The sequence below is a fragment of the Peromyscus eremicus genome, chromosome 20 (genome assembly GCF_949786415.1).
Source record: "Peromyscus eremicus chromosome 20, PerEre_H2_v1, whole genome shotgun sequence".
In the NCBI taxonomy this organism is placed as follows: domain Eukaryota; kingdom Metazoa; phylum Chordata; class Mammalia; order Rodentia; family Cricetidae; genus Peromyscus; species Peromyscus eremicus.
Genome location: NC_081436.1, coordinates 24,464,141 through 24,491,992, shown reverse-complemented (window position 1 = coordinate 24,491,992; position 27,852 = coordinate 24,464,141). Strand labels below are relative to the sequence as shown.

The 27,852-nt window shown below is 54.0% G+C and overlaps 1 protein-coding gene across 1 annotated transcript; it reads right to left on the bottom strand.

Annotated features, from left to right (window-relative positions):
• Positions 1 to 1,361: 1,361 nt before the first annotated feature.
• On the bottom strand, positions 1,362 to 27,568 carry Tmprss6 (transmembrane serine protease 6). Its single transcript, XM_059247790.1, has 17 exons — positions 27,334 to 27,568; positions 22,941 to 23,074; positions 22,055 to 22,122; positions 21,418 to 21,596; positions 21,127 to 21,168; positions 15,753 to 15,957; positions 14,942 to 15,078; positions 13,563 to 13,675; positions 13,230 to 13,339; positions 7,612 to 7,757; positions 7,200 to 7,298; positions 6,342 to 6,455; positions 5,098 to 5,214; positions 4,677 to 4,845; positions 3,468 to 3,739; positions 1,831 to 1,967; positions 1,362 to 1,594 (listed from the first exon to the last, which is right to left on the bottom strand). The coding sequence occupies exons 1-17, from the start codon at positions 27,566 to 27,568 to the stop codon at positions 1,436 to 1,438; spliced, it is 2,436 nt and encodes an 811-aa protein (XP_059103773.1). The 3' UTR covers positions 1,362 to 1,435.
• Between the last annotated feature and the right edge of the window lie 284 nt (positions 27,569 to 27,852).

Genomic DNA, 27,852 nt, shown 5'->3' with positions numbered 1-27,852 from the left:
CAGGAGCCAGGGCACCCTCATGCCCGCTCCCAGCTTGGAAAACATCACCACAGCCCTGAGGACGTGCACTTGCTAAAGGTGAGCTCGCTTTTCCAGCCAGGAGCCAGCTGGAGGCTTGTTAGAAGATGTGGTCTCCTTCCCCACCTGTTTTAAGGTTAATAGAGACTAGGGACCCCCTATTTTAGCAGAGCCCCCTAGGGCTAGGAGTTCGGGGGGCGTCTGCCATGTGACCCTTTCGTGCCTTATCCACAGGTGCCTCGCTAACTGCCTGGCCCCATCCCTTCCTAGCAGGATCCAGTGTCTCCTACTGCTTCATGGTCAGCCTTGGCCCCTTCACTCTACTAGTCAGTTCCAGAGCTCTGTGCACGGGACACTTATCACTGCTGCCTCCAGGGGGCGCCCCTGGGTCATGAATCTTCCAGCTCATCCCCATCCCCCGTCGCTTGTTCCGACCATCTCTGTCTTCCCCTCCCTGGACTTCATCTCCCTTCACCTGCCTCCAGCTCCCCCAACATGATGTGGGTGCTGGTTGTAAAACGCGAAGCGACTCTGCTCTCCAGCCTGCTGTGGCTCCCATAGCCCCCGGGGACAAATCCTCTGCTCATTCTTGGGTCTCACCTCCCTGCATCCCCCTGAAGTGCTTCTCTTCTCTCTCTTTTTTTACCCCCCCCTTGCTGTACCCAGCTTGCTGGTTCCTTGCGTACCCCGCTATCTGTGACAATATGCCCTTTGCCCTTTCCTTTCCTCCAGAAAGCCCTTACCTGCCTTTGACTCCCAGCTCCCGTGGCTCTCCACGGTGGCCTCTGCGGCCCATCTGTTCAGTGACAGGTGACGAGGTGTGGGGCCCCACTCAGACAGCAGCATCAGGGCTTGGTCAAGTACTTTATTTCCAGAACAGACAGTGGGCCTCCAGTGAATGGCAGGGAGGGCCCTGGAGCAGGCAGAGCTGCGGGAGACACCTGCAGCTGGCGCTGCCCTGTGGTTTGGCTTACAGTGTGGCCCACTTGGCAGTCTCTGAGGCTCTGAGGGTTCCCCTGGGTAGAGGCACCTTCTTCCCACCCATCCAAGGTACCCGGGGGTTGGGGGGGGGGTGCTCCGAGGCTGGAATCTGCTCTCTGAGCCGGTTCCCTCCAAGTGGCTTCTGCATGGGGAAGGAATCTCACCCTCCCTACAGAGACTGGGATCCAGCATAATTACCACCAGAACCCACCCCAAAACAATGGTAGAGGGAGGAGAGAGAGGAAAGAACTGGGGTGAGAAGGGCTAGGTAAAGCCGAACTGGGGCTGGCTCCTGAACCTCAGGAGACAGTCCGGGACCGGCCACCAGCTGACATCCCTTCTCGGGCCACTCGCCCCAGAATACTTGTGCCCTGGCTGGGTGGGTGCCCTGAACTTGGGCCGGAGGTCGTTCCAGCTCTGTAGAACAGCCAGCCGCTCAGGTCAGCACCTGCTGGATCCAGTGGATCACGCGCGTAACACGAGTGTAGACGCCGAAGAAGTTGGGTCGGCCACAGCCCAGGCCCCAGCTAACCAACCCTGCCAGGAACCAGCGGCCGCTGGGCTCCCTGCAAACCAGGGGACCTCCAGAGTCACCCTAAAAGAGGGGTGGGGAGACATGACTGTCTCAGGGAGAGGGCCTCCCTTCAGTGCTCCCCTAGATGACCCCCAGGACCAAGGTCTCAGGATAGCGAGGAGCAGAGCCAAAGACCTCCCACCCCAACCAAGGTCTGCTATGTGCATCATCCGCCACCAGCAGGCCTCAGGGCTCCCCGTCTGTAACGTGGGGGCAGTCATCTTCCCTTACACAGCCCACGCCCCACAGGTGCTTACCTGGCAGGCGTCCTTCTTGCCCTTACGGTAGCCAGCACAGAGCATGCGCGGGGTCACCTGGTAGCGGTAGGCCTCATTGCACAGGTCTTGAGGGACCAGCTGCACGTCCACCTTCTGCAGGGTGCTGCTGCTGGGACCTGCAGGGAGAGCAGCAGCCAAGGGGCTAGGAGTCTGCTCCTCCTGGGGTCATCTTCACCGCCCAGGAGTCTTTCCAGCTCCGCCCTGTTACTGCTGACTCCTCTGCATGGCTCGTGATGACAGAGGCCTCATCTCTACCCCTGGAAAAGCCTGTTAGAGCATATCCTCTACCCCCTTCCTCTGAAGGGCTTCCAGGCTCAGCCGGACCCCCTCTACAGTAGCCCCAGGGGGGATGCTGTCAAATACACGTGATGCCCTCACTGTACTAACTCCTTAGTGGCCCTCGCTGTCCAGCCCAGATCTTGTCCGGAGAACTGCGGGATAGTAATCCACCAATCTGGGGCTGGACCAGACATTGGGGTTTGAAGCCCCTATGGTTCTAAGATGTAGACGGGGAGGACTCCTCACCCATGAGTCCCAGGGTGGCCTTCAAGGCCCACCAGTTCTAAGGCCCTCCCCTTGGCATGCCTGCCCTGACTCCCCTCTAGCTGGTAGCTGCTGATATTCTCAGGCCTTTCTGCCTGACGCCTGTGCCTTCACCACAAACACCTGTTCCCAGGAATAACTCATAGTCACCCGAGCCTCAGTGGAGACCCGTCCTCTGGTGCCTTCCTGGCCAGGCCGGGCAGGTGCTTTCCCAGGCCGTTTCCTGTTCCTGTCTGTGGTAGCTCATACCGTAAGAGTGTGCTCATCTTCATCCCCCTTGTCTGCCTCCATGCTTGACACATAGTAGGTGCTCATATGTGTAGCTGAGCGAGCGGCCAAGCGAGGAGCCTTTGCTTTGTGTCTGACATCCCCGCCAAGTCGCCTTTCTGAGCCTCAGTGTGCCCATCTTTAAGCTATCCCTGCAGAGGTCGGGGTGTGGCTGGGTGTTGGAGCAGTTGTCTTGGCACACGCGAGGCCCTTGTTCAATTCCAGGCACCACACCACACCGACCCCCACTTCACCATGTGCCAAGGTGGCAGTCTAGTCTGTGGTTAAGCCAGCCAAGCCAAAGTTTGCAGAACTGAGGGGCCGCCTCTAGAGATGGCCAGGAGGGGAGAATACCCTCTCTAGCAGCAGAAGCAGATAACTCTGGGCCCTAGAGAGAGGGCAGTCCTCGATCTAAGTCCCTACCAAGATCTCTTGACTGGGTGGCTTTCAGTAACTAAGGGACTTGGCCTCAGCTTTCTCATCAACAAAATGGGGCCATAGTGCCCACCCCTAAGGCTGAGTGGCTTATATGACATTTTCCCCTCAATCTAGTCTGCAGTAATGAAGAGCCCCATCCAATCCCCCACCCTTCCCCCAAGGTTCATACAGCCAAGCTGGGACATTCCTGCCTATCCCCTATGCCCCCCTGCTTAAGTTCTTCAGTGCCTTCCAAAGCAAAAGAGGGCAGGAGCAGGAGCCACAGGCCCTCTTACAGATTTTATCTTATGAAGTTCAGTTCCACTGATCCCAAAGCTCCTCCAAGCCTGCACCTGAGACCCCAGATCCCGCTGCCTGCCTCTGCTTACCACCCTCTCGCAGGGCTCCCCAGCCTGTGATCCAGCACTGCTGGCCCGACTCGAAGAAATGAGAGCGCGCGGGCAGGCAGACGGGGCGCACGGTGGCCGAGTATACCACAGGGTGGTCCAGCTGCAGCAGGGCTACGTCATAGTCGTGGCTGTCCTCCTCGTGGTACGGGTGCAGGAACAGACGGCTCACCTTGAAGGACACCTCGCCTGGCCAGCGTGAGTTCTGCCGCACCTTGCCCAGGAACACAGTCCACAGCCTCGGGGAGGCCATGCTGGGTGGGAGGCAGAGGAAGGCATCATAGCCCAGCTGCTTAAGTCTCCTATCCAGGGACCCTGTCTCCCTCTACACGGTCTCTCATTTCATCTCTCAAACCCCTAGCTGATGTACAGTGCTGACTGAGCTCCACCCTCAGCCTCATCCCTCCTAGCGGAGCCTGACCTTCTCTAGGCCTCAGCCCTACCATCTGTGAAATGGGAACATTCTCTGCTTCTATGTTCTTAGGAGACTATGAGACGCATAAGAGGAGCCCGGTGCCAGGCCTGGGGCAGCGTTTCTCTGTTTGTGCCCACTTTGTAGACTCCGGGATGGGGGTGTTGGGGGGGGGGAGGGGTAACACGACTTGGTGAAGAAATTGGCAGAGAGGTAAGAAGAGCAGGTGGGCAGGGCAGAGTGTGCCCGGGGAAGACACACAGGTCCCCAGAAGCCAACAGAAGACACAGGACAGTTGGCTTCTGCGGGAGGGGCCTCAGGGGCTTGGGGCTCAGATCTGGTTAGGACTGGAAGGGGTTTGGCTCACCAGGGAAAGAGGTTTGGGGGCCAGTGAGATGTCCCCTGAGAGCTTCCCTGGTCCCACCCACCACCCCCCGTCACAGTTCAAATTACGGTAGGGTTATGGCTGTGAGCAGCTCGGGTAGTTGTGTCCTCCACTATCTCCCTAATGTCCAGCCCAGCCCCTGGCATGGAGGAGGAGCAGAGTTGTTGCAAAGAGTGAACACTAGGGGAGCTCAGAAAGGCTGAACAAGGAGCCTGGCAACACACAGCATGTATGGGGGGCAGGGTGGAGGTGCCAGAAGACCAGATCCCACATGTCATGGCAGCCACTCCGGGGCTCTTCTCTACCCTCTCCTCTGTCTGAGTCCAGTTTGCACACACTGTACCCCCCGTGGCCTTCCCTATGCCCCCCTCCAGGCCCTCTGTCGCCCCCTCACCTGTCTTCCTGGAAGCAGTGGGCGGCTGTTATGACCCAGCGGTCAGCGATGAGAGCCCCCCCACAGATGTGTCGACCCCGAATCTGGAGGCTGGCCTGCCATGGCCACTCACCCTCGGAGGACACGGACCCGCCCACAATGCGGCTGGAGGGGCCCTGGAGGCCACAGTCTGGGGGTGGGAGAGGGCCAGGGGCGGACAGAGAAGGAGGGGGGGGGAAGAAAGGGTAGTGAGAAATGGAGACAGAAAACAAAGGAAAGTGGTGGAGAGACATGGAGGGGAACGGAGAGACAGGCCCAGGAAAAGGTGATAGAGACCGAGAGGCACAGACAGGACACGGCGACACTCCCCTCCTGTGTCCCCCCGGGGATCCCTGCCCCCACCCCCCAGGTCTTCACACACAGCTGCGGCTGGCAGGCTCACCGCAATGGTGCTCGTCAGAACCATCACTACAGTCCAAGTGCCCGTCACACTCTGGGTTGGGCTTCTTCACACAGCTCCGGTCCTCACACTGGAAGGTGAATGTCCCACAGGGCACTCCTGGGATGGAGGGGACCAGGCAGGCCACCAAAGGTGGGTCTCTGAGCCCCAAGGCAGTCTTCCAAAGTGAGACCCGGAAAAAAATGACACCAGGAGAGGCCAGGAGGCTAGGGAGGGGGTCTCCATCACACCGAAAGCTTCCTCCAATCTCCTCTGGGATCTCCTCCCACCCACATTCAGCCTGGCCCCGTTGATGGTGAGGCTGTGTTCCCTCCTCTCTCAGACTAGAGCTGCTTGGCCTCACAGTCCCATGAGGTCCCTGAAGGCAAAACCGTGCTTCTCCTATCAGACTAGAGACCCAAGAGCATGGCCATGTTTCCCCAACAGTGAAGACCGCCACCCGCTCTTTGTTGTAATGGACACTCCAGTGCCACCTCTGCGCCTGTCCTTGCTTCCTTCCCTCCAGCCTGGTTAAATTCCAGCTCTCTGCAAGACCCAGCTAAAAGCACATACCTAAGAAGCTTCCCAGGCCCCCAGCCTTCCCACAATATACTGCACATGGTGTCCCAAAGGCTTTGGGTCGCCTGTCACATGTCCTCTTACTAAGAGGTAACCCCTCGAAGGGCACATCGTTGTCATCTTATTTCTACCCCCCCCCCCCCCACACACACACACTGCCCAACACTTGACAGCCTGCCGGTCAGGGTCGGCCGGTTTGTCAGTTGGATAGGTGGGTGGATGGATGACTAGCTGGCTAGCAGCCTGGCTGGCCAGATGGAGGGAACAATGGACTCCTAGACAGGTAGTTGTGTATACAGAGAGATGGTTGCCAGGTCAGTGGATCGACGGATGAACATGCGCTTGTGTGAAACAGTGGACGGAAAGGGCGGTTCAGAAGCAGAGATGGAAGGGAGGCTGACGAGTGAGTGGGTGGATGGATGGCTATTAGTTGGATAAATGGGTGGGTAGATGGCTGGCTGGATGTCGGATGGTTGGGTGAATGAATGAATAGATGGATGAATGGATGGATGAATGGATGGATAGACCTCTGAGTGGACAGCTGAACATGCAGGCGTAGGCACAGTGGGTTGCCGGTATTTGAACAAGAAGACAGAGACCTTTGTAGAAGAAGGCGTGGCTGGGACCCCCTTTAATCTCCTTGGAGACTCCGGGCAGGGTCCCCCTACCTTCTTGGCACTGCTCTTCATCACTGCCATTGAGACAGTCGGGCTTCCGGTCGCAGACTCGAGGCAGTGAGATGCACGTGCTGTCCTCTTGGCACTGGAACATGGCTCTGCAGACTGTGGGTAGAGAGCACAGTGGCTGTGGGGCCAGAGGGCCTGGCTGGGGCTTTACGGTGGCAGCAGAGGCTCCCTGTGTCACGTGTCCACCATCACAAATCCTCATAGCAATCCTGGCAAGCCCCATCTCCATGGTGGGAAGCGACAGGAAGGATGTGTCCGAGGTCCCCAGACATTCAGGGTCTCTCCTCACAGATTGAGAACTGACAAGGCAAGTGTGGAGCATCACTGCCCAGATGCCTTAGTGCTCCAATGCCTGGATGATGGGTCTAGGGGCCAGAAGCTGGCATTTGCTCAGAACTATTCCCGAAAGCCCTAGTCTGGGGATTACCAGTTCCTGCCTCAGGCAGGAGGAGTGAGGGCCCCATTCAAAGAGAGAGATACAGCATTCCTACCCTGGATCCTGTTCCCTGACAGTCCCAGCCCACCAACCATCCCTACCTGGTTCTGACATCCCCCTCTTGGGTTTTTTTTTTTTTTTCAGAAGACTAGCTAGGGCAGATAACTAGTGTATTTGCCTGTGATGAAGGGAGAAATCTGAGCTGAGGGTCACAGCTTGTCCCAGACACTACCTTAGGAGTTGGCTCTGGGGAGGCCGGTTTCCCATGCTGCCTCCATCTTGCCATTCTGACACAGTACAAGAACCCTGGTTTCTTGGGTACTCGTCAGGGGGACCACTCATGGGGTAAACTTAGATTGGTGCAGGAAGTGAGGAGAGAGGAGAGATGGTGACAGACTGCTCACCACAGTTTCTCTCATCCAGGCCATTGGGGCAGTCCTTGACCCCGTCGCAGGCAGGGACACACAGTCCATTCACAGAGCAGAGGAACTCTCCAGGGCAGGCTGGGGACCCACAGGAGGCCATGGAAGCAGAAGGGCACCATTAGGGCACATGACATGAAATACATGAATCTATATCCTTGCACACACATGATCAGTTATCCATACACCTGCTCCAGTGCCTGTGTCCATGACCCATGCAAAACCACACCCAGGCAACACACACAAAGGGATACATGGAACTGCCTACCCAGTGCATGCACATGCATGTGTGCACACACATACACACAGCACTCTCACTGTGGTCTAGCCTCATAAATATTTGTGCACATCTGCCCTCCCCCCCCCCCCCGTCCCCTGCCTCCATTGTACTCACGGTCTGACTGGTTGTACAAACTGTAGTACACTTGCACACCAGGGCCCGTAAGGGAGATCTGGGAGGTGAAGTTGATGGTGACACCAGCCGAGGCCACCATGGGGATCCTCTCCGCATATGGCTGCAGGGTGCGGAAGCCACACAGCCTAGGAGCGACCAGGAATGACTCAGACGCATGGACTGGTTTCCCAGCCAAGAGAAGGAACAGCCTGGGTCCCTATGCACAGACAGGATAAGGACCGGGCAGCCAGAAGCAATGGGCCCCACCCACACCCCCTCTATCTTGATCTTCCTCTGGGTGGGTGGCTGCTCAGGCCTAGAGTCATCTTCTAGAAAGGAGCTTGTTTATGTCACTTCCCTGCTCAAAAACCTGCAATGGCTCCCCATTGCCTGTGGGATAAAATTCAGTCCAGATTCTAGCCCCAGTCAACCATAGCTCTGAAAATCCAGCAAGTCGGTGGCCTCCTCCGAGTCTCACTTTCCTTCCTTGTTCCATAAGGAAAACAAGCATTCCTGCCAACCTCGGATCTACAAAAGGCTTCCATGTGTCTGCCGAGGCAGAGGACCTCAGCCGGCCCACTGTCCGTACCCCACCACCAAACACAGGGGTGTGGCCTTCTTGTTTACGGACCATTGGCCAGCCGACAGACCAGGCAGGCCAGGCCTACTCAGCCCATGGATAGAGATGACTGAGGAGCAGTACAAGGTGGACCGAGAATCCAGGCGCCTCCAACCCAGCTCACTGCGGGAGGAGGTCCGGAGACCGAGCCGCCCAAACCTCTGACCGTCACCACCAGGCTCCTGGCCAGACTCTGGCTTCCGGTGTATCTGTGACCTCACACCCACTAGTAGTTCTCAGTGCAGTCCAGAGACCCCTGGGGGCCTAAAAGTCACCTTTATAGCATCGCTCTAATGGACCCTTCCTCCCTCATTCCCTCACACCACCACAGCAGTGTTTTCAAGAAAGGTGACTTACCCCATAACCGACGGCACATAGGGGGGTGAGGGTGCCAGTCCCAGACTATTAAACCAGTTATTAAATTTTCAAAAAATTTGGAGGTCCTACATTCATGTCACTAAATGTTGGGGTGCTCCATCATTTCAAAGCAAGTCAAGGAGTCCTGAAAAGGAGCATTTTGAGAGCACCGGAACGCAGCTGCTTTTCATAGAAAAGATCACCACCAGGGGGTGCTCCGAGCAAGCCTAGCCCTTTGTGAGTTCCCTCCTCCCCTGACCCCGCCCCCCTTTTCTTCAAGCTAAGGAAACATCGGTTCTTGAGGACAAAAAGATAGAATCCTAGATTGTGATCCTCAGAGGACAGCCCCCTCACGAAATTCAGACTCCTCCTGCCTTGTAAGCTGTACCTGCCCTTGAGCTGGGAGGCACACACCTGTCAGCCCAGCATTGACCAGGTCCAGGTGAGAAAATGGCAAGTTCAAGACCAGCCTGGGCTACACAGTCAGACCTGTGGACACCAGAAATTCCAGGCAGTGCCAAATACTGCCTGTACTATGCTCTGCCGATTACAGGCGTCGAAATTAAGTCTCTCTTTGTCAATCAGGCTCCGAAAGAGAGCAGTAGCTAATGAAACAGATTCGCTTCTGGAATTTTCCACTGAAGCATTTTCCGATCACAGGTTACCATGAGTAACTGAGGGGGAGCTGGTGAAGCACACATTTCTGAACTTCTCAGGTTTAACTCCTGACACAGGCATTTAACCTGCATAAATAAGCAAGAGTGCTGGCCTGCGTGGAGAAGTAAAAAGGTCTCCAGAGAGGGGAGGGCCAGAGCACAGTATCCCTTAACAGAGATGAGTACCACCAGGGGGCGTCCTGGAGCAAGCCCAGCCCCTTCCAAGCGAAGGGAAACCCCATTGTGTCTTAAGGGGGGTTTATATATATACATATAAACTTGTGTTACACTCATGATAGCATAGTTATTACGGACTGCCATCCTTAGGAAGGGCTCCAGGAAGTGAGCAGGGGAGCTAGGAGCATCCCTGAACAAATTTAAGATTCAGTCAGGTTGGGGCACCGACCCCATGCATGGCCCTCTGAGTTTCTGGCCCTTCATTCCTCATGTGCTGAGTCAGAAGGTGCTGGGGCCTGTGTGGCCTGCCTTGCCGTCTCATCCCTCTGAGTTCGGGGAGCACCATTCCCTCAGGATGCTCAGCGAGTACCCTGTCAATCTGACACATCAGCAGCTCCCCACAGAGGAGCTGGAGAGATGCTGGGTGAATGGGCAGAAACATGGCCAAGGGGAAAGGGGGGAGGCGAGGCCAGGCCTCACCTCAGACATGCCCTCTACTAAGGCCAAGCTGAAGGAAGGAGGGCGGAGGGACGGCATTGAGGAAGGGACAGTGGCCTGCTCTGGGGTGGCCAGGGCGTTTGACTAGCACTGCACAGCTGAGGTCAACTTAACTTTGTCCCCTGAGAAGTTGTGTGACTGAGGGAAGCAAACTTCAGGCCTCAGTGTGTGTGGTGGCGGCACTGTAGTCAGGTGACAGCCATCCCCTGCCCACCCCCACCTCCTAGCAGACATTTCTGAGAGGACCTGGAAAAATGGTTTTGGGGAGGAGTGGCACCTGACACAAAGTGACAGATAGCACGTGGCCCTGGCCACAGGGCCACAGGAATGCAGAAGGGACACCTAGACACCTAGAGCCAGGCCAAGCCACAGGGGGCTGCCATGGGCCTCTGGAGCCGGTTCTGCCTTATCTCTTGGCTGGAAGCTAGCTAGCGGAAAGGGTCAGGCAGGTCACAGGAGAGTGACATCACAGGAGAGGAAGTGAGGGTAGGTTCCTGGAAAGGGGGAAGTCGTCACCGCGGTAGCACCCAGTGAGGAGGTTCTGCGAAATCCAGCAGCCGGCAGGCCGGATCTTACAAGGACCAGATTCCCCACCACCTGCAGGCCACTGGAGGATCCTGTCGGGCATAAGGGCATCCGGAAGAACTGGGAGAAAGCAGTGGATGGGGTGGGGGCCAAGGGTGCCCAGCCAGTGGGAGGGCCCCTTGTCACTAGACTGGCACCTGGGGACAGGGGTTCAGCCACCTCTCAACTGTACCCCTCAATGGCTGGGCCAAAGGATCTGGTCTCCCTCTCCCCTCCTCCGTCTCTCAGGCCTCTGCCACCCACACAGTAGATTTTCCAAGACACACTGTTCAGAGGATTTCCTAGCATTGACATGTCTTTATCAGCCCACAGGAACCAGAGACTGGGCCCCAGGCTCTGCTGTGTTGTTCCCATCATGCTTTGCCTTCCACCAGGCATGGCATGGGACAAGGAGATCGTTCTCCACTGGGAGGACCCTTCATCCCAAGTGAGGGGCTGAGGTGAGGTGGGACTTTCCCAGCTGCTCTCAGAGGAACCAGTTAGAGCCATAGAGATGGCACACCCTCCCACCAGCAGGCGGGTGTCCTGGCTGGGAATGGCTCCCCTGAGGGACAGCTGCCTGAGCTCAGTGATGATGTCACAAGCCACGGGGGCTTTTGGCAAATGACTCATCCTCTGGGCCTCAGGCTCCTCTCTGCTGTCAGGCTCTGGGCAAGTCCCTGAAATTTACAGTTGGAAACCCGGTTTGGAGGGAGGACATTTGGGGACGTGATCGGGTCAAGGGCTGCACTTGGCGAATGCATTAATCTCATCATAAAGCAACAGGTAAAGGAATAAGAAGTACTGATGGGTGGTCTCAAGAGTGGCGCAGTCGTGCAAGCCAGTTTGACCCTGCCTCATCACATGACCCTCTGCCGTGTGATGATGACTCAGCAGAAAGCCAAACAGATTCTGACTCCATGTTCTTGGACTTCAGCCTTCCTAAGCATGAGCCAAGCAAACCTCTTGTTCTTTATAAACTACCCTGCCTTGAGGATTTTGTTATAGCCACAGAAAACAGGTGGAGACATAATCTGAGTATAATTTCCTTGCTAGATTGTGGGATGCACATGCCTGCCTGGCGCAGAGTAAGGGCCACCAGTTAGCAATCATGGTACTTTCTCCACCCGCCATCTTATTTAGGCTTCAGCAGAAAGGGTCTGTTTCATGCTCTTCGTTTTGTTTGTTTCTGTGTGGTGGTAGAAAGGCACTCCCATTTGCCACAGCACGTCTGTGGAGGCCAAAGCACGTCTTTTGGGAGTCAGCTCTTTCCTTCCACCATGTTGGTTCTAGGGATTGAACCCGGGTCCTCAAGCTTGGCAGCAAGCGCCTTTACCCACTGAGCCATCTTGCAGGCCCATGCTCCTTACTTTTTATGATTGTTATTGGGGATTACTAGGGTGGAGCCTGGAACTGCTGTACGCTAGGTGAGCACTCCATCCTCAGAGCCCATCCAAGCCTCAGGATACTGAGACAAGTTCCTGAGACTGGGAGAGGTAAGTCTCGCCCAAGAAGGAAGCCGGGGTGCTAGGTTCTGAGCCCCAGTCTTCCTGCCTATAGTTGGTGACCATTGGAAGGGACCTTACTGGAACCCATCTAGGTTACCCTGGTGAAGCTGGTGCTTATGTTGAGCACTGAGCTCTGGGTCTCACAGCAGTTGGCACAGGGCCCGCCTAGATAATGGGATGGCCATGGGCATGGGATGCAAGAGAGAGCCAAGCCCTAGGTTGTCCCCTCTCCTTCTGGCCTCTCAGAGATAGAGACTCCACTCAGGGAGGGGTCATGACTGAAAACACAGCGTCTTCATTCATGGAACTCCAGTGCCAGGGTTCCCTGGGCTCTGATGAGGAAGCGAGAGACCAGCTACTCTCAGCATGGGCAGGTGGCTGAGGGAGCTCTGTGAAGGAGAAGGGCAGCCATGACAGCACCCTCCTCCATGTGATTGGAGACACTTCTGTTCCCTAGATGTCACAGTGAGCCTGTCACCCCAACAGCACGGGCCCACATTGTAGTGTGGACATTTTATCGTCCTTCTTGTCGCTGTCCTGATAAATTGGAAAAAGCAAGCATCACTACTCCCTGCCACCCTCTATGTAGGAGGAGACCAACCAACAGGCAAATGGAGCCTAGCGGTGTCCTCAGTTGCTGGCCCCGGGGGGACTGTCCATCCTCATCCTCCTGGCCGACTCCCATGCCTCACATCACAGCTCCCTCTGTCCCCTGAAAACTCCCCAGAGGATGTTCTTAGCTTCAAGCTTCCTTGCAGGGAGGCCAAGGATAGGAGCGGGAACAGGGTGGACGCTGCAGGGAACACAAGCGCATGGGGCCACCCAGAGGACCGCTGTCCCTGTGGAAGCCAACAGCACCAAAGACAATGGCGTCCTCCGGCTGTCCGGGAGCAGAAGAAAGGCTAGCAGTGCCTCCGTGTGCTCTCAAGTGCCCTGCACCCTCCCCGCCCCCCGTTGGTGGCTCCATGTTAGGGTGCCAGATACATGGTTACAGAAGCCAAGGCAGCTCCACCATTTACTCTAACTGGGATCTCAGGATAAGACTCGTGTCAGGGGCCTGCGGGGCATCTGGAGAAGCTGGGCTAGAGTGGGCATGGTCAGCACAGTGGGGACAGTCAGCACAGTGGACTTTGTCAGTTTCAGCCTCAGCTCACTCTCCTCTGCTATCTCCCAGGCCAGGCAGGGGTGGGGTGGGGGGGCTTAAGGTCCCTGGGAGGGAGGGAGAGGGGGAAAGGCTACCTCCTGTTCTGGATCATCCACTGGCCTTGCGTACATAACAGGTTGTACTTCTGCCTCCTCAGCGCATAGGCATCAAACCAGAGTGCCAAGCCGTAGTCCAGGGAGGGTACCTGGGAAAGGAAGGCAGGTAATCACGTGTCTCATAGGGTATGGCCAAGCTGGGGCACCTACCCCCTCAGATAAACATGCTACAGCCACCACCCTCCCATCAGGCTTTGTACTTAGCCTGTGAGCACTTGGACAGGACAGGATGTAACCACCTCCCATCCCAGGTGCCGAAGCCCCATGGATTGCTCTGGGCAGAGGGCAGGCTGCAGGTGGGGTGGAACTCACCGTAAGATGCCAGGAGCAGTGGGTGCTGGGTGAGTAGTAGCTGGGATAGTAGGGTGTGCTCAGGAAGCCCTGTAGATCCAGCCGGCCCTCCAATGTCAGGTTCACTTGGCAGTCTGGATCCAAGAACAACTATCAGGCTGGGTCCCTTGTCCCTCCCACAGCGCCTCATTGCACTCCACTACCTCGAACATCAAAACTTGGAGCCAAACATGACTATGTAAATGTGCCTCAGTTCCTCATCTGCAGAATGGGGAGAAGAGTGCTCACCCGGTGGTGAGCAGATGCCGTGAACATAGAGCATGCCATCTGCTGGCCAGGTAGACCTTGCTGTGTGACCTGACCACTGCACTTAACAGTATGCCAGACACGTTCACAGCAGGGCCTCACAGCGCAGCTGTGGAGGGAAGGCTGCTCCCTCTGCAAAGAGGTTAGGAAGGGCGAGGGCATGGCTCCATGCTAGAGCATTTGCTTAACATGCGTCAAAGCCCTGGGGTCCATCCCAGCACCATACACACAGACACACTCACATACACACACACACCATATACACACACCACATATACACATACGACATACACACACACACACACACACACCACACGCATGCACACACACACCACACACATGCACACACCACACACACACACACACACACACACACACACACACACACACACTGATAACATTTAGACAAGAGGAGGGAGGTTGGCCCAGTCATGCAGATAGAGGCTCAGGGCTCAGAAGGTGGAAGCAGGCGTGACCTTAGGTTCTCTGGTCACCTTCCTCTGGGGCTAAAAGCCCCAAACCCTACTATGGTAGACTATAGTGCCTGAGAACCCAAGAGAACACCAGCTGTCACACCCTGCAGGGCCAGCTGGAGGTATGGGTCACTGTGGGAGAGCCCAGGCTTGATCCGGGAGAGTGAAAAGAAACAGTCAGACATGACAAGGAAATGCAGTACAAACAGCGAGGACCCTAAAGAGGCCCCCGAGTTCTAGCTTAGGCAGGGTCCTCAGGTTTAGTTCTGCTAACCCAGAGGGCAGCCAGGGGGCAGGGTGGTGTGGGATGGGAAGAGAGAGGCAGGAAAGGGTGGGTGGGGCTACGGAAGAGCCAAGGGAGACCTCCTGGGGGAGCCCTGCCAGGACACCTTTGCTGGGGGCTGCCAGGGCCAAGTCCCTACAATTCTCAAACTTGCTAAAAATGGGTTGGCCTTAGGAGGAGGGTGAAGGAGAGAGGGGGAGTGAGATAGGAAAGGGAGTGGGGACTGCTGAACCGTGAAGGCTTCCAGACCCATCCCATCGCCAACAGGGAAGGCATAGGGCACGCCCCCGGAGACCAGGGCTGGTGCCCATGTCCCCTCCATCCTTGGGAACCCTCACCCTGGAAGGCCACAGACTTCACTGAGAGCAAGAAGGGGTCATGGTAGCTGTGCAGGCCCTTCTTCCACACCACTGCCATGACGGAGCCCGACGCCAGCACCTCCATCACGGGTTCCTGGCGGCTGCACCCGTAGACCCTGGGAGAGCAGAGAAGAGCGCAAGATGGCATGACCCAGGAGACGCAGAGATGACGCCACCGAGTCCCGTCCCCCCCCCCCCCCGCACAAAGTACGTCCTCAGCAAACAGGGACACAACTCAGCACCGCCTGTCCCACTTCCTGAAGAGCCTTGCAGGTCCTTCTGCCCACCCTGGAAGAGAGGGGCACAATGGCCACATTTCTTGGATATTCTCTATCTGGTATATAAGGGTGAGATGTGGAGTCTCACAATCTCACCAAATGGTGAGCAAGAGTATATACCCATTTACAGATGAGAAAAACTGAGGTTCAAAAGGGCAACCCCCACCCTCACCCCACCCCACCCCCGTCTTAAGGTACACAGCTAGGGTGCAGTAGAGTGGTGATTGGAATACCAGGCTGCTGCCAGATTCTAGAATGTTCTGATAAGCTATGTGCCTTCCCAGAGTGGACCTTAGGGATCACCTACCACACCTGGTTAGTTACATCCAGATAGGGAAACTGAGGCTCTGAGAAGGGAACGGGGGCTGCCGCTTGTCGTACAACCCTCAAGCCCCCTCCTCCACTGCCCTCCACAGCAGCCATGTGGACCTGAGGCTGCAGCACCTGGTCCCAGCATATGGAGTGTGACCTCGGACCCTGCCTGGGTCTCCCTCAGCCCTCCAGGGACTCACGAAGTGATGAGTCTCTTCTCCAGGGGCCCAGCTGCGTCGTACATCGCCACCCGGTCTCTGCAATCAACCTGGGTCCACTCGAGCCTCACTTTGAGCATGAGCTCCTCGGGCCCTTGCAGGTGCCACAGGCAGCTAGAGGCCAGCTGGTCGGGCCCCCTCAACCGGAGGACCTGGCCTGGCTTCACGTAGCTGTAGCGGTAACAGCCTGAGGTGGAGAGGGATAGAGCCCTTAGCCAGGAAGAGAGACTGGGAATGGCCACAGAGTCTTATCCAGCCATGGTGGAGGACTGGGAGGAGAGGGGCTGGGCCGGGCTTGGGCACCCACCTTTCTTTCCCCTGTAGCTTCCCTGTCCAGCCCCTGACTCATGCACTCGCTCATTCATTCAACAAACTCACTGAGCCCTGTGTGCCGTGATGAATGCCGATACAAACAGCGTAGGCGATGAAGGCCTTGGACTCAGCCCAAGGTGCATGGATGGCAAGGAGAGTCACAACAGGAGCAGAGAGACCTGAAGGGAGCTTTGCAAGATCTGGCCATAGGGCAGGCGTTGCAAGAGAACCAGGTAGAGACAGAGAGGCAGGCCAGGATCATATCAGGACCAGCCCTGCTCTAGGTCCTGTGGCTACAGGGAGCCAGAGAGGGTTAAGCAGGGCTAGGCCATACAGTCTGGCATGGACTCCCCCTGGAGTGACAGTGAGCGGGCTGTACACTGAGGACAGTGGCCCACACTCCCAGGGCTGCTACAGGCTGAGGACAGCACTCAGCACGGAGCCAGAAATGCCAGAAGCAGTGAGTAAAAACAACGACTGTTCTTGTGGCCGTGAGGAGAGAAAGGTAGAGGAGAAAGCTCTGTGGCTTGTCACCCCGCAGCTGTCCTCCTTGGAGGCTCAGCCCCGGCCAACCTCACAGCCACCCTGACTTCACACCTCCTCTTACATCTCACCCCACAGACCCCACACCCCAGGATATCCTCCCCGTTACATTCAACCTAATTGAATACGTTCCGTCTCCTTATTAAGTATAATAAATGAAATGCACTTAGAAAAATCTAATTTACTTAAAGCTCATTTAATCCGCGAGCTCGGATGCCATGCCAGAGCTAGCAAAGCTGTGTCTCCGGAGTACCCAGTAAGCCTGGCCCGAAGCTTCATGAAGCAAGAAGGCCAGGTGCTCTGCCAGCAGGCTCAGGGAGTCTAGGACTGAACCTGAGATGGGGGCAGGCAGCTGGGTGTCCCTGAAGTGTGACCTCGGCGCCAACAAGCCTCAACTGTGTGACTCTTGAGTTCTGGCAAACAGGAATAGCCATAATCCCTGGCCTACCAAGGTCCAGGAATGGTCTGAGTCTACAACCTGTCCCTCAGCTCCCTGTCCTGTCCTGGCCACCCAGACTCCAGTGAGATGCAGATCTCCTGGGTACAGGGGCTGCTTAGGCATTTGCCTGGGAAAGGGAGAGACCTCTCTGCTTTCTGGCTTTTCGTAGATGTATGCTCATGGTTTGAGAAGCCATGTCTCCTCTGGCCAAGGTGTTCTTCCCCTCTAGACCCAAGGAACTTCCAGCTCCCCAGGGCTCACACCTGATAACCCGGCCTGTGCCTGAAGCCACGCTTATAGGAAGGCTTTGGATACTGAGTCAAGAGCTGTTTCCTCCTCCCTTCCTGGATTCCCTCACCCGGCTCCTTCCTCTGCCTTTCAACCCAGTCCACTTCCATCCCCTGCACAGAACCAAGTTCTCATAGTCTGTCTGTTCTGGTGCTGGCATCCGGTCTGTGATACTCTGTGTCTGTCTCCCTGTGGGGATCAGAGCTCCTCACCAAGTGTGTATTGGGGGGATCAGTTGCCCAGGTGGTCACAGTGCAAGCAGAGTCCTGGCATGGGGGGACTCAGTCTACTTGAAGGGTTCCAGCAGGCTGGATATGGTTCTGACCACATAACTGGCCTGCAAGATCACGGGGTTCAATCCCAGCACTGAAAAGGAGAGGCTTCACGTTCTCATCCACCTTTTGGCTTCTGTGCCCTGGAAGGCAGGGGTTCTGCTGGGCGCCCACACAAGTGGAAAGCACAGCCCCACCACCAGAAATGAAAAGGTTTACATCAGAGCAGACATGGCATAGACCATGGCCTGAATGTGGATGATTGCCCTCAGGAGGCTGGTTATGGCCAGTAGTTGCTGCTGAGGCCCAGCACTGTGTATCCTGGGGCACCCAGGGTGACCAAGCTGACATTGACACCTTGCTGACCATGACCATAAAGCTGCTAAGAGGAGGGTGGTGACTTATTTGGGGTGTTATTTTCATTTTGACAGGGTCTCACTCTTATAGCTCAGGCTAATCTCAAAGTCCTATGATCCTGCCTCAGCCTCCCGAGTTCTGGGAGGTGTGCCACCACACTTAGCTGTGTGATGTTACAAAAGCCATCTCCTGTGACAAACAAATGAAACCACCCAAGGTGGAAATAAAGCAGAAAGAGGGTTATGCCAAGAGCCCTTTCCGACCACACAGAGTTCTCAATGTGGTGCCCCCGGGTCCTGGGGGGTCAAGGTCAGACTCTTTTTTCATAGTCACACTAAGACCCTTGTTGCTTTTGTCTCCTGGAGAGCATAGCAGAGTATCCTTAGCCCTGTGACCTGTGATGTCACAGCAGACTAAATACAGACACGCACAGGAGCAGCCATTACTGACACCAATGAACGGGTGTCACAGTACCATTCTTCAAAGCAAATTGGTTTTAGGTAAAACTTTCATTTCAGCCGGGCGGTAGTGGCGCATACCTTTAACCCCAGCCCTTGGGAGGCAGAGCCAGGTGGATCTCTGTGAGTTTGAGGCCAGCCTGGTCTACAAAGTGAGTTCCAGGAAAGGCACAAAGCTACACAGAGAAACCTTGTCTCGAAAAAAACAAACAAACAAACAAACAAAACTTTCATTTCTTATAAAAAATATTTTGTTGATATGAATGGGCTTGTTATTTTAAAAATAAAGTCCAGTGTGGTGGCCCACACCTGAAATCCCAGCACCCAGAAGACTAGGACAGGAGGATTGAGAATTTAGAGCCTGCCTGGGCTACCTAGGGATTCCTTTTCTTAAAAATAAAATTTAAGCCTGGGCAATGGCAAACACCTTTAATCCCAGCACTCAGGAGGCAAAGGCAGGTGGATCTCTGTGAGTTCAAGAATAGCCTGGTCTACAGAGCGAGTTCCAGGATATCCAGAACTCTGTAGAGAGACCTTGCCTCAAAAAAACAAACAAGAAAACAAAAATGTATAATAAATAAGCAAAAATAAAATCTAAAAAGTTTCACTGTTCAATGGATCGATAGATGACTTCTTGATGTTTCATTTGGTAAATGTGCCTACAGCTCACGGAAATGAGCTCTTTAAGGTCCTCAGCAACTCCTGAGGGATGAAGGAGGCCTGAGGGGCATTGCCCTAGGTCAGACAGGAAAAGTCTAGATAGAAATGTCAAAGGCTTTTCAAGTTAAGAGGCAAAATTGGGGCTGCTCTGGGGGAGTTTCTAGAACAAGAAAGAAAACACATTTGCATAGACATTTTCCCGTCGTCGTTTAAAAGTGTGAAATCACTGTTAGCTCACAGACCCTCCAGTGTGGGGCGGCATCTGCAGCTCACTCACCTGTCCCCAAGCCACATCTAGCTAGCAGGAGGGAGGGCTGGCCCAGATTCATTGTGGCTTCCGGGCACAGACTCTCGAGGGCTGCCTGTTAATGAAGAGACTGCTAAGCCACTAGTGATCTTGGCTCGCTGGAAAAGTCACCCCAAGGTCAGAGCATCACCGCCTGGTAAGACAGCAGCCAGTTTGTATCTAACTCTGTGCAGCGTCATTTCGGGTTGACTTGCCACAGATGACAGATAGATAGAAGAAAGATATGCACATAGATGATAGATAAAGGGAGATGATAAATGAGATGATAGCTAGATGATAGGCACATAGGCAGATGATAGGTAGATAGATAGATAGATAGATAGATAGATAGATAGATAGATAGATAGATACATAGATAGATACATAGATAGATAGTTAGATAGATAGATACATAGATAGATACATAGATAGATACATAGATAGATACATAGATAGACACATAGATACATAGATGCATAGATAGATACATAGATAGATACATAGATAGATACATAGATAGACACATAGATACATAGATGCATAGACAGATACATAGATACATAGATAGACAGATGATGGAAAGAGGATCTGTGTTCTTACCCTCCACAACATCCCTCATCAAGGTAGGTATAGTTGACCCCGCTCAGCATAACTCTCCATGAGAATCATGGCGTTAACTTTTGAAATTGTACTTTGAGGCTAGCGCTTCCATCTACCAATGAAGTAAGTGTCTGGCCAGCAGGGGGTCAGAACAGGAGTAACTGGGATTTTAAGCCATCTCCCTCCCTGAGAGGAATCAAGGTGCTCACCCCTACCTCAGCTCTAGGTGGAAACTGGTTCTCAATGTTCCTAATGCTGCAACCCTTTAGTACAAGTTCCTCATGTTGTGAGGACCCCCAACCATGAAATTTTCTTTGTTGCCACTTCATAACTATAATTTTACTGCCGTTATAAATGGCAATGTAAATATCTAATATGCAGGATATCTGATTTGCAATTCCATGTGACCCAAAGGGGTTGTGACTCACAGGTTGAGAACCAATGCTCTAGCTAGTCTAGGAGGAACCTTGAGGGCTTGTGTTCAGAGTCATAGGGCACACTATCTTAGATAGCACACTGCACGACTCCAGAACTCACCATAGTCCCTAGACTACAGCATGTACAGTACACCTAGCCTTGCACAACAGGGTGTTCCAGCTAGCACCTGGCTTCTCAGGGTTCAGCAGGAAGTCAGTGGGGCCTCTGGGAGAAAAGCAATCAAACAGTGTGGTATTGGGCAGAGAGAGGAGGGCAGGTTAGCCCAGCTGAGGCAGGAAGGGTAAAGTGAGAGTTCTTGAATAGGCTGGAACCCTCCCTTCCAACAGACCAGTTTAAACGCTGAGTGACCGAGGAACCAAGCGTGGTTGGTAAGACTGTTTCTACTTTCAGTAGGAAAAAGGGTGGGCAGGCAGGTTGAGTGGAGTGACAGGCAGCTGGGGTAGGTTTCCACATAACTGATCTACAGTTCCCCTCACACTCACATCCAAGACACAGGCATGCAAGCACACCCCTACCTGGACCCCACCGCCACCCCTCAGCCTTACTCAGAGCCCTCACCCAGGCCCCCCTGTGACATCCCCCAGTGTCCCTAGATCAGGGATCCCTGCCCCCACAGTGGAAGCCTCGGCACCCCAGCAATGGACCAGACAAGAAGACTCGGATTCAAAAGGAAAGAGACCAAAGCAAGGACCCAGCAGCGTACCCAGCGTGGAATTCAGTACGACTATGTCGTTCACGCTGGCTTCTGTCAAAAGGAAATGAACAAACAAATAAACAAGGGCAAAGCCAAATAAATAGAACTCCGAAAATAAAAACAGGCAAGAGGAGCCGAGCCAGGAGCATCCGAGGCCAGCCCCCCATGCCACCTGCCCCCACCCTCTGTCCTGGCTCCAGGCTCACAGGGGGTCACCTGAGCATCCCACCTATCCCTGGGGGGGATATCCTCCCCCAGCCCTGCTGATCTAACCATACCAGGATCCCTCCCAGTACTGACCTAAGACCACCAGGCCTCCGGGGTCCATCTCGTATTCGGTCCTATAGGAAGCCAGGATCGAGCTATTGGACAGCAGCTCACCCACCAGGAGCTCGTGCACCCCCTCGGGGCTCAGTGTCAGCCGCTGGTACTCAGGGATGTCAAGGATAAACCAGAAGAAGCACGTGAGGGATCCCTCCCTGTGCAGACAGAAGTGAAAGGGACCTGCAGCCCCCTACTAGGCTTTCCCCCCATTCTCACCCATAGGAGGAGAAGAGACCGAGTCACAGGAGGTCATAGTCCATTTGGTAAGTGGCAGAACCAGATATGACCAGGCAAGCCAAGTCCTGAACTGGGTCCTGGTTCACGTGCTTTCAAGCCTACCCCCGACCTGGACCCACCTACATCAGGCATCCCCAGTCGTGGTGTGGTGTGAACCCTGTCACAACACACCACCATCTTTGGATGACAAGACCCAAGTTCACACGCAGGAGGCTAAGTCCCTGCTCTGTGCCTCGGTTTCCCTATGTTCTTTGTTTTCTTTATTTTGGAGTTTTGAGGAAAAGTATGATTAGGGCATTGTGTCAGAAGGACCCAGCCCTCCCTGCCCTTAGAGTGGAGGCTCTCACTGGGGCCCATATGAGCGGCGACAACTCACCCAAAGGAGTAGATGGAACTGGAGTTGTAGTAAGCACCCAGGCGGGTGCTGGCAATCAGCTCTTTAAGCTGTGAGAAGGGAGACAAGGCCCTGGTTACCCTTCGTGGTGGCATGGGTACTGGCTTCCCAAGCTCCTTCCTGGTCTTTTACTCTTTCCAGCCTGGCATCGGAGCCCTGGATGAGGACTTGCCACGATCACACGCACAAGGTTAAGCCAGACACAACCCTCACACCTCATCCCCCACCCCACCCCACTCTACCACCTCCCCTTGCCACAGTCTCATCCATGTCCTGCAAAGCCCTACTCCACTTTGGGTCCCCCTCTCCTTCTCCCAATGACCCCTGGTATAGCCAACCCACTCTGGGAGTTCAGCTGGCTTGCTGTTCATGGGCAAGGTACAGCTGAAGGGCAATGGAGGTGCTATTAACAGGGAACACCTAGGACAGAGTATGAAGAGACCTGCAACTGTCCTCTCTCTCTCTCTCAAGGCTGAGGAGTGCCTCCAGCATTTCTACCTGTCTCGGGAATAACAGTCCTGTGCCGGGCTGAGAGTGGAAGGGGGTAGCAGCCCACCGTCCCTAGTGCAAGAGCCATTGCACTGTGTGAGGGGCAGAGCCCAGACAATATGAGCTGCACAGTTCCAAGTTCCCTGCTGCACTCCTGGCAAGAGGCAAAATCAAGATTTCTTTCTAGACAGTTGGATCCTGTGCACGAACTTGCTGCCTCCAGCACTGCCCCTTCCCGTGGTACCCATGACAGCATCTATCTCAGTAAGCACTCTCTGCAAAATGATGGACAAACCCATCAGACTCCCCCACACCTGCCCTTGCCCTCTCACCCTCCTGCATTTCCCCCTCCTGCCTTCCTACCCCCCCCCCCACCTACCATCTTCTGGGCCTTGGCGGTTTCACTGCGGAAAACACTGGACTCCCGTCGGGCCAGGTCCTGGGAGAAATGGCGGTTGAGCACCCGGAAGCTGCCAGAGTATACCTGGCTAACGGTCACTTCTGCCTTGTACCCTGGTCAGAAAGGAATGGGTTACCAAGGGAGCATGTCCAAAGGTCTCTTGCCTCTCTACCTGTCACTCCGACCCTTCAGGATGTTCCCAGGGTCTTGTGTCTCCAAGCACTACTGCTCCGTATCCCCATCCACCAGGTTATACGGGGATCCCCAAAGTGCATGCTAAGCATCCGCTGTGTTGGGCAGTCTGGAAGCAGGGTAAGTAGAGGAAGTGGCTACATGGCCAAAATGGATGCCTGCAAGCACATGGACACGGGGAAGCGGGGACTGTAGTGGCTGGGGAGAGCTGTGTTCTGCACAGTTGGGATTTGAGGGGATCCCTGGACATCCAGGTGAAGAGACACCAACAGTGACGGCGGACAGCCTGACGAGAGACCTGAACTGGACAAGCGAATGTGGAAGCCACCAGGGATAAAGGACATTTGATCACTAAGGATGCCAAAGAAAAGTGGGTGGAGACAAAAAGGAGAATCTTCCTTGGCAGAGGATGCTGGGGAGGTGAGAGCCGAGGTGGAAGTCAAGGCCATGGTCACGGGAGGGAAGACTGTGTGCTCCTGGCCCAATGCAACCAAGGACACCTGGATCCAAGACTCAGTGATGACCATGATAGAGGCCAAAAGGGCTGGGGCTGGGGGTGGAGCAGAGCCTGGCTCCATGGGGTATATGAGGGTAGATGATCACCGGAGGGTCTCCGAGCTACGTAACACCTTCTAGGAATGCTGTGGTGAGAAAAGAGGCCCCAAGTAGACATGGAGGATGAGAGGGGTCCCACTGTGTGAGGAAGGTGGGTGGGATTGGCATCTGGCTTTCTACAGCTCTGAGAGAGGGTGGGAGGCAGAGCTCACGGGAGAGCTGATGTCCGGCCTCTTGAGACCTCTTTTCTGAGAGCAGGAGGGGATGAGGTCAATTTGGAGCTGTAGGAAGACTGAGAGAGAGACAGAGACAGAGACACAGAGACAGAGACAGACAGAGACAGAGAGACAGACCTGAGTCTGTCTATTAGACCCCACAGAGCAGCAAGGAAGCCAGGGATACCTCCCAGACAGATTCATACTCCTTGTCTAGTTATCTGCCCCACTTTGGGGCTGGCCCGTCATCCCTCCAAGATGGATGGGGTGTACCTCCCACCTGTCTCCTCACTCAGTGCTGGCCTGGGTAGGAGAAGTCATCCTAACAGCTCCCCCAGGGGCTTTTTCCACCCTGAACCCTTTTAGAGAGTGGTGTTTTCTGGTAGGTTCTAGAGCACTGGCCCTGTGCCCTGGGTCTTCAGCCCCAGGTAGAACCCCACTGGGGCACAGGAGGAAAGGTTGGAAAGATGCTTACTAGGTGAGCCTAGCTTTTCAGCCCTGAAGACTAATTACCCAGTAGCTTAATGAGACTGCCTTCCAGCCTGCAATATTTGGGGTGCTGGTTTCCTGCTGGCAGTGAAAGGCTGCTCTTTGCCTGTATTGCTCAGCTCTGAGAAGAACCCATGAGTCATCATAAGACAGTCCCTGTTTGACATGGGGACTGTGATGGTAGTTTTATGTCAACTTGGCACGAGCCAGAGTCATTTGGGAAGAGGGAACCTCAACTGAGAAAATGTTCTTGGCCTGGCAGTGGTGGCACATGCCTTTCATCCCACCTGTGAGGCAGAGGCAGGCAGATCTCTGTGAGTTTGAAGCCAATCTGTGCTGTGGGATGGTCTATATGTCAAGTGTGTTGCTGATTGGTCAGTAAATAAATCACTGATTGGCCATTGGCTAGGCAGGAAGTATAGGCGGGACAAGGAGAAGAATTCTGGGAAGTGGAAGGCAGAGAGAGGAGACACTGCCAACCGCCACCATGACAAGCCACATGGGAAGATCCCAGTAAGCCACGAGCCATGTGGCAAGGTATAGATTAATGGAAATGGATTAATTTAAGATATAAGAATAGTTAGCAAGAAGCCTGCCACGGCCATACAGTTTGTAACTAATATAAGTCTCTGTGTTTACTTGATCGGGTCTGAGTGGCTGTGGGACTGGCGGGTGAGAGAGATTTGCCCTGACCGTGGGCCAGGCAGGAAAACTCTAGCTACAAATCTGGTCTACAGCCTGGTCTACAGAGCGAGTTCCAGGACAGCCAGGGCTACACAGAGAAACTCTTTCAAAAGAAAGTAAGTAAGAAGAAAGAGAAAGAAAGAAAGAAAGAAAGAAAGAAAGAAAGAAAGAAAGAAAGAAAGAAAGAAAGGAGAGAGAGAGAGAAAGAAAGAAAGAAAGAAAGAAAGAAAGAAAGAAAGAAAGAAAGAAAGAAAGAAAGAAAGAAAAAGGAAGGAAGGAAGGAAGGAAGGAAGGAAGGAAGAAAGAAAGGAAGAAAGAAAGAAAGAAAGAAAGAAAGAGAAAATGTTCTCACCAGATTGGCCTGTGGGCAAGCCTATTGGACATTTTCTTAATTGATGATTGATGTGGGAGGACTCAACTTACTATGCGAGGTGGTCCTGGGTGCTATAAGAAAGCAGGCTGATCAAGCCATGGAGAGCAAGCCAGTAAGCAATGTTCCTCCATGGCTCCTGCTTCAGTTCCTGCTTCCAGGTTCCTATCCTGGCATTCCCAGTGATGGACAGTTACCTGGAAGTGTAAGGTGAAATAAACCCTTTCCTCCCCAAGTTGCTTTTGGTCATGGTGTTTTGTCACAGCAATAGAAACCCTAAGACAGGGATCTTCAACATGGCATCTCTCTCTTAGCTAGCTAGACTAGGTGGATCTATCTCCCTAGTATAGCTCCAAGTGAGTATAGTTATTCAGGTCCTGTCAATAGACCTGAAATTTTACTGGTGGATATGTCCAAAAAGAATTCTATCCAAATGTTTAATAGAAATCCTCTGATCATGTAAGTAAGCTGAACTATCCCTTTTGGGGTTTCTCAACCCTCTTAGCCTCCAAGGTCGTGACAGGTATGTTATAATTGTATTTGACACCATAGTGGAATCATAAGGACAGAAGCCATCACCAGATGGCACAAAGCCCTGTGCCTGGCGTTGGATGGATGGATGAATGGATGAATGGATGGATGGATAAATGGATGGATGGATAATGGATAGATGGGTGGATGGTGGATGAATAGATGGATGAATTTTTAGATTATGGATGATGAATAGACTTATGGATGAATGATTGAATGGTTAGATGGTTGAGTTGCTGATGGATAGATGGACAGGTAGGTGATGGACTGATGGATAAAATAATTGAGTGGATAGTGGATAGATGGATGGTTGATGAATGGATGGCAGATAGATGGTTGGATGGACAAAGGTTGAGTAGATGGATGGATTATTGGATGGATAAATGGATGAGCGGATGATCAATGGATGGATGGATGATGATAGATGGATTGTTGGATGAAATGGATGGTGGAGGGATAGATGGATAGATAATAGATCGATGGATGGATAAATTAACAAACAAATGTTGGATGGATGGATAGGTGGATGAATGGGTGGATGATGCTTGGACAGATGAACAGACAGATAAATAAGTCTTCTACATCATATGGGATCCATTTTCACAGGCACAGACTAATCTTATTATTCTACTTCCTTCCATGACCAAGAGCTGAAGGTGAGCTATCTCCCACCCCCATATAACATTCGGGAAGGGTTTCTCTGGACCCAGAGTATGGCTAACTGCTCCTGAGACTCCATGGATTGCTTGAGGGCCATGATATCAGGGCCAAAGGGGCAAAGTCAGATATGAGGTAGAGGTTCCAAGCTTGGGTGCTGTCCAGTGGTACCCTTGATTCTCCATGCTTAGCCCTGGAGACACAGAGGTGATCAAGCAGTTGTCCTCTCCCCATAGGAGCACCTGGGGCTCAAATGAGCAGAGGCACTAATTGGTACCAGGTCCCGTGGGCACTTCTGGGCCTCCTGCAGCAGAGCATGTTGGCTTTGAGCCCAAGGGATAACTCAGAAGGGCTGTAGGCAAAGGATAGCATGTGTACACACCCTGGCTTGTCCAGATCCAAGAATTGGGTGCTCAAGAGTCCTCCCTCCCCAGCTGAAGGAAGCAGGGAGCAGATTACACCATGGGACTTAGCAAAGGTCCCGCAGTATGCCCACCTTGAGGGACATGAGGGAGGGTGACTCAAGAGGTAGAACACAGCGGAGTAGAAAAGCAGCGAAGAACCTAGAATCCTGGTCCACCCTACTGTACCCCAGACCCCACAGCCATGACAGTCCTCCCTACATCAACCCTGAACCCTCCCAGGATGCCACTCCAACTGGGCCCTTATTATCCATTACCTAGGAAGTACCAGAGCATGACTCCTGCTGAGGCCAAAGCAGCCAAGGCCAGCAATATTGGCGAGAAGCGGACATAGTCCCGGCCTTTTCTCTTGGTGTTTTTGGGGGTCTTGAACATCCCCTCTGGATCAGCAGCTTCCTCTCCATCACCTCCATCACCCTGCCCATCAGCTGCTTGAGGGATCTCAGCAGTGGGCATCCTGGTAGAACAGGGGAGCTGGAAACATTTTGGCATCTGCAAGGGAGCTTTTGCTGAGACCCAGTGGTGCCCAGAAGCAAGGCAGGACCCCTGCCCTTTGCATGGAAGGGCAGGGACCTGGCAAGTGATGACTGAGGTTGGCTGCTGAACAGCTCATAGGGAGCAGAGGTGGCCTCAGGCGGACATCCCAGAGGACAGGCTGCAGAGCTAGATGGTTTTTGACGCCCTGTGGGTCCTGAGGCAGTGCCCACAAACAGATGGGATCCATGAACACAGACTTCTGCCGCTCTCCCAGTGGCTTCCCTTCCATGTGGGGCACG